Source organism: Gobius niger (assembly GCF_951799975.1).
Source record: "Gobius niger genome assembly, chromosome: 16".
NCBI classification, from domain to species: Eukaryota; Metazoa; Chordata; class Actinopteri; order Gobiiformes; family Gobiidae; genus Gobius; species Gobius niger.
In genome coordinates, this window is record NC_136867.1 from 4,907,683 (window position 1) to 4,917,913 (window position 10,231).

General features: G+C 43.6%; 1 protein-coding gene across 2 annotated transcripts; it reads right to left on the minus strand.

Moving 5' to 3' along the window:
* Window positions 1–1,393: 1,393 nt before the first annotated feature.
* Window positions 1,394–10,027, minus strand: LOC306975618 (E3 ubiquitin ligase TRAF3IP2-like). Of its 2 annotated transcripts, none has more exons than XM_079573225.1 (10): window positions 9,891–10,027; window positions 8,024–8,272; window positions 7,848–7,957; window positions 4,971–5,094; window positions 4,705–4,868; window positions 3,090–3,178; window positions 2,954–3,007; window positions 2,775–2,879; window positions 2,619–2,693; window positions 1,394–1,633 (listed from the first exon to the last, which is right to left on the minus strand). In XM_079573225.1, exons 2-10 carry the CDS (start codon window positions 8,035–8,037, stop codon window positions 1,460–1,462), a joined length of 909 nt encoding a protein of 302 aa, XP_079429351.1. In that variant the 5' UTR covers window positions 8,038–8,272; window positions 9,891–10,027; the 3' UTR covers window positions 1,394–1,459. The 2 variants fall into 2 exon arrangements, with proteins under 2 accessions (XP_079429351.1, XP_079429350.1); XM_079573224.1 differs by having other exon boundaries at window positions 4,705–4,877.
* Window positions 10,028–10,231: the final 204 nt, after the last annotated feature.

Consider the following 10,231-nt stretch of genomic DNA (forward strand, 5'->3'; position numbering starts at 1 on the left):
GTGTGACCACTGACCACTAAGCCACTGTGAGACTGGGGTTTAGGACGACACTAGTCTATTTCACCCCACTTTTGAAAATGTAAATGGTCACATTCTCTCACTTCTGGTCTATGACCCACAGTTTGAGAACCGCTGATTTAAAATGATCTGAAACCTGCTCCTGATTAACAACTTGTTTTTTTCTATCTTATCACTGAGAATAAGCTTGACAGTAATTCGTTTTGTACTAAGCACATTCAGAGAACTGGGGTTATTGTAAGTAACTGCGCTCATGAGAACCGTGTGGATTCAACTCCCCTTTGAGAGACCCAGCACTGGGCTGTGCAGTGTCTGGGCTGTGCAGTGTCTGCCCGCGGAGTAAAAGAAGGCTCTGAGCTAACCATCCATACAAACTGGGTCACCGAAAAATCCAATGCACTGATATATACATTTTTTTCTTATTGGACCTCCAAGTATAAGGAATAAGTTCGGGCTAGTTTAATGCTATGCGTACTCTGACTTTTTAACGACGTGGCTGCAGTATTTAGCACAGATGAAAAGCTGAACAGCTGAGTGTGTTTCGTGGTCTGTGGAGCGAGCGTGCAGCCGCTGCTAAAGATATTATGGAGGTTTTGAGTGTGTTGATTGTGGAAGCTGTTTTTACATATTTAACTGTATGTTGTCATTCATCACTCACTCTTTTTATGTCTCTGTGATGGTGTTTTTCCTGTATGTTTGTCCTATCTGTCATGACATCAACCTGCCATGGGGCTACGGATGAAAATGAGCCTGAATGGCTAAATGTGGCACATTAACAAAAAAAATACATGTTGATTAATGTGCACTGTCCCAATTTGAATAAAGATTTAAAAAAAGAAAAGAAAAAAGAAGCCATTCTTTTGCCCTTGTGTCATGCACGTGTTCAGAATCACCTTGTTTTTCCATCTAATTGTTTTAATCAAACGCCAGACTAAAATCACAAGTGATATTTAGTCTGGGGACCAATTCATTTTCTCGTAGGAGAGGTGTGGTTTACGATCGTCGATAATTGTTTATTGGGCGATACGAATGTCTATCATGCTTCTGCACGAAGCCACAGCCAATCGTATCATCGTATCCAATGACTTATGACGTACCCGTTTTTGCCGTAAATAAACTACAAGCTTCCGTATATCGAATAGCGCGTCATCGTCTTGCCGTCCCTCCTCGTTCTGTGATTGGTTCCCAAACCCATGCGAACACCTCGGCCATGGTCCCCAGGCTGCTGTGCAGTTCCAAATGATTCGAGCGCACACAGCAGCCTGGTGTTAGCCTGGTTAGTAATCATACATAATGCAAAAAAAAGAATCCCAAACAATAACAATGAGGTTTTCACTTTATTAACAAAGCATTCAGTTCACTTTATTTCTTCTTCCGACTCCAAACATTCTTTTATACTTTAGAAAAATAAATAGTGGTTCGACGGTGGGGCATAGTGGGATCATAGTGTGGGCGTGGTGGCACACAGCGGCACCGGCTGGATGATGACGCCAATCTCCGTGGCGACAGGGGGCGGGGCGTACCTCTCCCTCCTCAGCAGTCGGAACAGCAGGTCCTCACTGTGGCGAGGCCAGTGGTACAGGCTGGTGTTCTGCAGCCACCTGGGCACGTGCACCTGCAGGGGGAGAGGACCAGGGGGATAAGCCTGTCAGTAATGATTTGATTAAGCGCCGCGGTGATCAACAATCAACAATCAACCAGTACAGCCACAAAACTGCACCAATATAATGTAAACAACAACAATCCTTGCATCTTTAACAGCACAAACTGCTTCTACTAGTGGGAGACACATTATTAGCATGTTCATGTGTCTGTTGCAGCTTGTGTGTCATCACGGTGTGAGTCAGTCCGTTTCCCTCTGAGTCTGAACTTGTTGAAGGTCATGGTACTCTGCACACAGAGCTAAGCGCTGCCAAACTTTGTAGTTTTGCTTGGACTGTTTGTTTTTCTTCGTGACTTTCCACTTCGGCAAAACGAGTGCTTATCATTGTCATGGCGACACCGGCGTCTACAGTACAGTGACTTTACTTGATTCATTTGTTAACTCAAAGAAAATACTACATTAGATCATTTTAACAGTGTCAGTTCTGCATACATTCTTTTATAAGTCATTTTTCAACACCTTTGATGATGTCACCAACCTTTGCAATAAAAGTTTGAAGCCTGGGAAAGTTGATGTGCGACGACGCTCTGTGATAGATAAACCCAGAGCAACAACAGTGTTTCCTTAACTTTGCGGGTGGAGCGAAACAGCGCCCCCGATTTGACACTGGTGGCCAAAAAGTGCACTGCATCCTTACAGTAGGGGCTTACCATTGAGAATGAATGGGATAAGTTAAGAGAGTTAGTATTAACCATATGCGGCCACAAAAGTAGGACACCCTCTGGCAGGCCAACAGAATTGGGCCCCACTTTGGGCACCCCGTTCTATGAGAATTGCCTACTCCAATTCAGTAATGGACCTGGTTGCAATAAGTAACTGTAAGTGTAATGTCCGAGGTACTTCGACCCTTTGTTATGTTGTCCTGTTTTGTTCTTTCTGTTCCCACACTGCTTCGCCCCCTGGTGTTGAATAACACTGCAACACAAATCTTTCTTACCTTGGACGCGTTGAGGAATAGCACAGGTATGAATCTGAAATTCAAGCTTCCTTGTTGAATGAGTTCATTTTGCATCTGAAAACACAGAGATATGACTCTTCTGAACACAAGCTGAATACAAGCTGAACACAGATGTCCCCCCTCTACCTTACTTACCATAGAATAAATATACTTAGTGTGTCTGCCGTGACTGTCCATCGCAATCCCTTCTACATCCGCCATATACTTGGGACTGATGGCAATGATGATCAGGGTGGACGGCTGTTGAGATCAGTAAGGTCATGTTCACCGTGTGTGGTCATAATGAACACATTGGTTTGAAAGTGTTTGCTCACATCATTGAGAAACCCATCTCTCCAAGTGTTTACAGATGTGTCTGGTCGGTCAATCTGTAGACACAGAAGTACAAAACGGCCAATAAATCAAGTTTCACTGTTAATCCTATACTGTTCTTTTAGAAAATAACCTTACCGCCGGTCGGAATCCCTGTTTGGTCAGAAATTCAGCAAAGGGGGCGATCTCCAAGGCGGCATCGGAAGAGTGGGTAATGAAAATCGTTTCTGGAAGAGAAAACCATCCATTACATGCAGATTTAATAGATGTACTTGAATGTTACGTCATTCCTTCCTAGCAGCTGTCATTTGAAAAGTGTGCTGGCAGGTGACATTCCTTTGCGAGACAGTATTACATATGAGTCATTGGTGACAATTGCACACTGCCAACTAGTATTGGCCAATACTTTTACTATGCAAATACAGACAGTGCTGTCAGGCACTTCAGCGCTGATCATTCATTCTTTATAACGTCGTAATTGTCTGTTATTTCTGTAAACAGTGTTTTGCGTCGTGTCTGAAAGTTTGCTTCACACTCTCATAGACAGCAAGGGAAATTAACCTCTTTCTTTTTTTGTTGGGTATTCAACTCATTTTTGTAACTTTTTTGTCATTTTTTCATCAATTTTTTTTATCACATTTTTGTCATTTTTTTGTCATTTTTTGTCAAATTTTTGTTATTTTTTTGTCAAATTTTTATCACATTTTGTATTTTTTTGTAGCATTTTGTCACATTTTTGTCATTTTTTTTCACATTTTTGTCATTTTTTTGTCATTTTTTTGTCATTTTTTTGTCAATTTTTTGTCCATTTCTTATGACATTTTTGTGACATTTTTGCCACTTTTTCATCAATTTTTCGTCGTTATTTGTCACATTTTTGTCATTTTTTCTGTCCATTTTTTATCAATGTTTTGTCATTTTTTTGTCACATTTTAATGCTGTATATATATATATATATATATATTTGGCACCTGCTTTCAAGACTTTCATTTATTTGATACCAGTAGAACCTAAACTTCTCTCACCCTCTGTTGGCAGCGGTGCCGCAGCGTGTGCACATTATTCATTAGTCATTATTTAAACAGCATGGTTGACACTTAGTCATCTTAACAGACTTGGCAGAGCTCTTTTATGTTGGCACATATTTCACAATAAACAAATTTTTCCCATGCACGTCAGCCCAGAACATCGATCATCTTCTAAAGTAAATGCTTGAGTGTAACCTGGCACAGCACAGTTCCTTGTAAAAAGCTGAGGAAGTACATTTTAATTACAAAAGGAAGTACTAATATGCTAAGTTCAACAAAGGTAAATGACACATCCATTATGCAGCATCTGCGACAATAATAGTGTCAAGAATATGTTTTGAACTGTTTGTAGAAAGTGAAGCCGTGTCACCTCGCATCCAAGAAGCTTCTTTAGTTCTGATTTCTGCTGCTTTCAAAACGGCCACAGTTGTTTTGGTTTGGATGGGGAGAAGGCTCAAGTTAAATCTCAGGACCCTGTATTTGTATTGCTTGCATTCTGACCCCTGAAATGAACCCTACTGAAAATCACAGGAGGATATGGCAGGAGGAGCTCTTTGAAAACTGGACTGTAAATCCTTTTGAAAGTTGCCTTGTTGGAGTTTGTTTTCTCATTGCAAATCTCTAGGATCAATCCTGGCTGGACCTCAGAGACGTTTCTCCTGCGTCACCACGTTAGCGACCACAAATGAAAACAAGCGTAATGAATACATCAATGCAGAACTCACCGGCGCCTCCTCTTCTCTCCTGTGTGAGAGACCCAGACACTAACTCTCCTATGTCGGATTGTGACACTCCCCCTGCTGGAGGGAGGGAGAAGCGCGGCACGTTGACCGACACGCCACATGCCGGAGAGAAGCCGGCACAAAGGCTCTCCATGAAGAGCGGTGGGCTGTGAGGCCTAGACTCAGGAGAAACAGAGCCAACACAAAACAATGTGACTAATTGTGCTCAGATAGGTACATGGCAAACCCATGTTCACATGCGGCTGTACCTGTGGGCGTGCGTGGATATGTGCCAGGAGTTTGCATGGGGACAGGGTGCAGGGTGCTGATGGATGGGCTGGGGAGGAGCTGGGTATGGGCCGGGTGCGCTGCAGCAGAAAGAATGACAAAGTCCTGCAGGAGGGAATGATAAAGATGTACTTTATAGAAGTCTGACAAAGGTTCCTCATCTGGACATATGGATGGTAAATTTTAGTAGTAGTAGTAGTTTATTCGGTCAGTTCATTCATTCCTTTAAACGTAAATACATTTCCATTTCTTTGTGTACAACACGACCGAAAGGGTTTAGGCTGAAGTGAAAACTTATAACGCCTAACCCAGTTTACAGACTTCCACGAGAGAAAAACAAAAACAAAACACAAACATTAATAATGAACAATATCAAGTGTTAAACAGAAGAGCAAAAAGCATGTATCTGAAGTTAGTAACATAAATTTCAATATTCCAACAAATATGTATACATACATTTGTTTTAAGTTAAATTAGTTGAAACTAAATCATGTCATCATTATTATTTTTTTATTTATTTTTCTTACTTTATTCATCCTAAGCTTATATATTCTCGAATTTTAGTAGCTTTAAACAACTTTTTGAAAGTTTTGACTGTTTGGGACTGTTTAAACTGATCTTCCAGGTCGTTCCACAGATTAACACCTCTTACAGAAATACAGCGACTCTTTTTTATTCTTTTTCGCTTTTGCTTTTTTGAAAATAGCAGTTCCTCGGAGGTTATACTGACTTTTCCTGTGTTCAAAAAGCTCCTGGATGGGAGGAGGGAGAAGATTGTTAAATGGTCTCAACTTGTGAGTAACCACTCACCCATTCACACTCTCATCCATACACAGACCTTGTGCACAGACACTGGGGGGAAGTGTCTTGCCCAAGGACACCACGACAGTGAGCACCTGCAGGAGTTCAAACCCCCTTCCTTCACGAGACAACCCACTCTACCAACTGTGCCACCGTCCCGCATATAGTATGGCTCTAGTAGGGAGGGGTTTAACTTGTTATTGACTGCTCTGTACAAGGAAACTAAACGGCCTTTACTGCAGGGGGGAGCAAACCGTCGCACACTTCAGAAAATACTTTGAAGGATTAATAGGGAGCGTCGTGTAGACTTGAGCCGAAAGAGGAGACCTGAACTGCACCAGAAAACAGGTCATAACAGGTCCCAACCCCTCTGTTTGTCTCTGTTGTCAAAGAAAGGAATACAACTGTAAAAGTGTATTGTGACGCCCTCGCGTAAGCCCTGAACCTCACCTCCACCTGTGGGCGGGGGTGATGTGCGCCGCACGTGCACGCTCCTGACCCGCTCCTGATCCGCGCTCTACTTATCATGTTGAGTTCAGCAGGCTGTGTGGCGTGGAGGTGATTGGCCTCCCTTAATGGACGGCGGTGGTGGGGGGCTCTCTCTCCTCGGCTCCTGGTGCACGACATCTCGCCCGGGCTGCAGAGACGTTTCATCCATCCATCCATTTTCTTCCACTTGCCCGTTACCGGGTCGTGGGGGCAGCTGGGCTGCCCAAATCACATTGCACCAGCCCCTATGGCTCCGCCTGCAGGTGGTGGGTCCACAGAAGGACGACCTCACCATTCTACCCGGGCCTGTTGGTCTCTCATAAGGGGCTTCTGAACCGCTCTTTGTCTGACCCGTCACCTTGGACCTGTTTGCCATGGGAGACCCTACCAGGGGCACGAAGCCCCCGACAACAGAGCTCTTAGGATCATTCGGGAGCTCAAACCCCTCCACCAGGTTAAGGTGGCGGTTCCAGGAGGGGGAGACGTTTCATACTTTTTATAATAAAAGAAAATACCCTCTGGGTTAAAGACCCGTACTCTGCGTCCTGCTCCTTCCTTTGTTGCGGCCTCACGAGGTATGCTGTATAACAGAATGCAGCTAAATGAAAAGGTTGTAACTAATGTGAAGTATCTGTTGTCCTGCAGGTACACTCAACAATACATTTCATGTAACACAAAGTGTTTTACAGATTTAAAAACATTCTCTCACACCCACCTCCTTCCACAAACACACTGTCGCATTCACACTCTCCCCACCCACCTTCCAACCACACAAGCACACTAGACACACTCAAGGTAAAACAATGGACACAATGAGGTAAGGCTGAGGTAAGGCTGGGTACAGATAAACCAGGTAAGGAAACACCATCCATGGAGCGTCTGCATCGGGAGCGGCTCCTCGGCTGCAGCCACAGGGCGCCCGGACAACACCACACCTCCATCCAGACACCCACAGGACAGCACCCCAGCAGCCACAGCCAATCACCGCTCCCGAGGCAGAGGAAGAGTATGACCTTTCATATGTAGCACTCCATGTAAAATGTTTGCCAACCCCTGCTTTATTATACATATATACCGAGAATCAGACGACCTCTCCCTACAAGATCTGTAAGTGATACATCGAGCCTGCTGTTGTAGTGACTCACTCCTTCCACAAACATTCGTAAGGTGTAACTTGCTTCAGTAGATCTCATGTTCAGTCCAAGCTTCGTCTGCTTTCTCTTAGGATCTGGCAACTGCTCTGCTCAGTGCGTTCAGGACATAGAGTGCTCACTAAACCCGATTATTCTTTTTCAGCTGAGGATCCAACCCACTGCTTGATTCTTCTACACCTGAGGCCACTAAACGTTGGACTTCTGTCCAGATCCGAACCCAGGTGCCAGCCCGTCCGGACCCGAACCATGGATCCGAACTTTGGACCCGACCGTTAATGAACTGCGTGTGCTCTCCCTGCCTGACTGCAGAGCGGTACAACTACAGCCCAGATGAAAAGAGAGAGTCCTACGCCTTTTTTAAAAACCTCTCCTTTGCTATACAGTATGTGCACACAAAGCACACGAGGGCCTTACCGTAACGCTGGTTATAATGTGCCCAGTCCTCTTCAGACCTCAGGGGTAAGGGCGCCTCCAGTTCTTCTTCATCCGACCGGTTGCCTTTGCGATACTCCTCCTCCTCCTCCCTTAAAACAACATCACAACTTCATGCACCTTTACATTTCTGGCATCACAATTTTATTACTATTCACCTGAAGAAATCCATATTTTTTTCCGACTGTGTTTATGGCTTATTTCCCAGGTAATATTTTTTGCTTGCGACGATGTGGGCTAAGACATCCGACAATTCTCCTCCCTTTTCTCCGGATTTTCCTTAAAGCATGGTCTCCGTCCGCCGGGGTCCAAGCAGCAGGCGGGCGCACCGGGCCGGAGCTGGAGCGTCTGCTGCTCGTATGGAGGACCGTTCAGGGTTTCTGTGCTTTCTTCTGATCCTTTTGGCACTACAAAACATGTGAAGAAATGCAAGAAAAAAAAGTACGTAGAAATTAGAACTTGTTTTTCTTGTTCGGCGCATTAAAAAATCAAAACCGAGGCCCTTCATATTGAAAATACGCATCGAGGCGTGTTGCGAACCTCTACTCTCAGTCAGGGATTCAAATTGCTTCTCTAACGTTGTCGCTGCATTTTTGTCATGTTTTTGTTGCTTTTTCGTCACTCTTTCGTCACTTTTTCGTTGTGTTTTCGTTTTTTCTTCTTCATGTTATCGTTGTTTTTTCATCGCTTTTTTGCATCGGTTTGTCGTCGCGTTTTCGTCACATTTTGTTGTGTTTTTGTCACTTTTTTTGTCACTGTTTTTTTGGGATGCTTTTCTTTTAAACCCCCTTAACTCCCCACCTGAACCGAGCACATTTTTTACTCCAGTTTGGCTTTAACCCCAGTCCAAAAGCTTCTGGAAAAAAAGGGTGTGAAAATAGCGACAAAACTGAGACGAAAACAATGATGGAAATGTGACGAAAAAGTGAGAAAAGTTTGACAAAAAAGTGACGAAAAATTGATGGAAAAAGTGGCAAAAATGTCGCTTTTTTTGTTGGGTAAAGCCAAACTGGAGAAACGGTGGTGGTTAAAAGCAAATAAACCGATTGATGTGTTGCTGAAGACCCCCAGCTTTAAGAGATATTTGTTGTTTTGCAGCCGTACGTCAGTAAGAGTACACATCTATAGACGTATTTAACCGTGTGTAGAACAAATGCACTATTTTTTAGAGAATATACACATCAAGCATTGGCTTAAATGACTTGAATTGAGGAAATGTATCTTGTTTTGAGCGGTTTTCACACATTTCAACACCTTTCCTGATCGGACCAACTTGACTTTGCTTGCTCGAGGACATTTCAGACCAAGGCAAATCTCGCTTGAAATAAGAAAGTAAAATTGCCAATGAGATAAGACCAATTTTCTTACCCCATTGGCAAAGAAAATGTGCTGAAACAAGGACGAAATGTATGGAAACGAGTCAGAAACATCTCAGAACAAGTGAAATAATCTAGGACAAATGCCCACACTGCAAAAAGTATTTAACTAGATCAGTAAAAACATCTCACTTTGAGCACAATAATCCAATTCATTGCTGTTTTGACTTGTTAAGAACTTCTTGGGCATTTGTCCTAGATTATTTCACTTGTTCTGAGATGTTTCTGACTCGTTTCGATACGTTTCGTTTCAGATCATTTTCTTTGCCGATGGGGTAAGAAAATTGGTCTCATCTCATTGGCAATTTGACTTTCTTATTTCAAGCGAGATTTACCTTAGAACTGGTCTGAAATGTCCTCAAACAAGCAAAGTAAACTTGGTCCGATCGGGAAAAGTGTCTAAATGAGTGAAAACCGCTCAAAACAAGATACATTTCCCCAATTCAAGTCATTTAAGCCAATGCTTGATATTGACTTTTTGTAGTGCAAGAACTTCTTAACTTGTCAGAGCAGCTAAAGTGTGGATTATTGTGCTCAGATTGAGATGTTTATACTGATCTAGTTAATTACTTCTTACAAACCCCCATAAAACCCAGATACAGATGTTAAAGTGGTGCACAGATGCAGACAGACAGACACAGACACTTACCTGTCCACGCCGCGCTCCTCAGTCACCTGTGGGTGCAGCAGAGGCTTGCAGAGCCTTATATGCAAATTCTCCCCAAAGCGCATCAGCCAATCGGCGTCCAGGAGCCGGAACAGGTTGCGCTGCAGGCTCGGGTTGCGATGTGTGCGGATGGAAACAAAAAAAAGCCTCCTTTTAATGAAACGACGAGCGAGGGAGATAAATGTAACTTTAAGTCACGCACGTAGCCCCCGGGGTGAGCCTGATTTGCATACACAGTTTTGCCACGTTTTTTCCCCCCAAGTTTCTTAAGGTTTTCCCGCCCGGGGGGGGGAGTCACCAAACAGGAGCGGGGCTTAAGTGGC

Bases quoted from the DNA above. Each gene is read 5' to 3' on its own strand.
- LOC306975618 (XM_079573224.1), bottom strand. The intron at 3,008-3,089 runs GTAAGGTTATTT...CTGTGTCTACAG, and splicing joins AACAGGGATTCCGACCGGCG to ATTGACCGACCAGACACATC. The intron at 2,694-2,774 runs GTAAGTAAGGTA...CTGTGTTTTCAG, and splicing joins CTAAGTATATTTATTCTATG to ATGCAAAATGAACTCATTCA.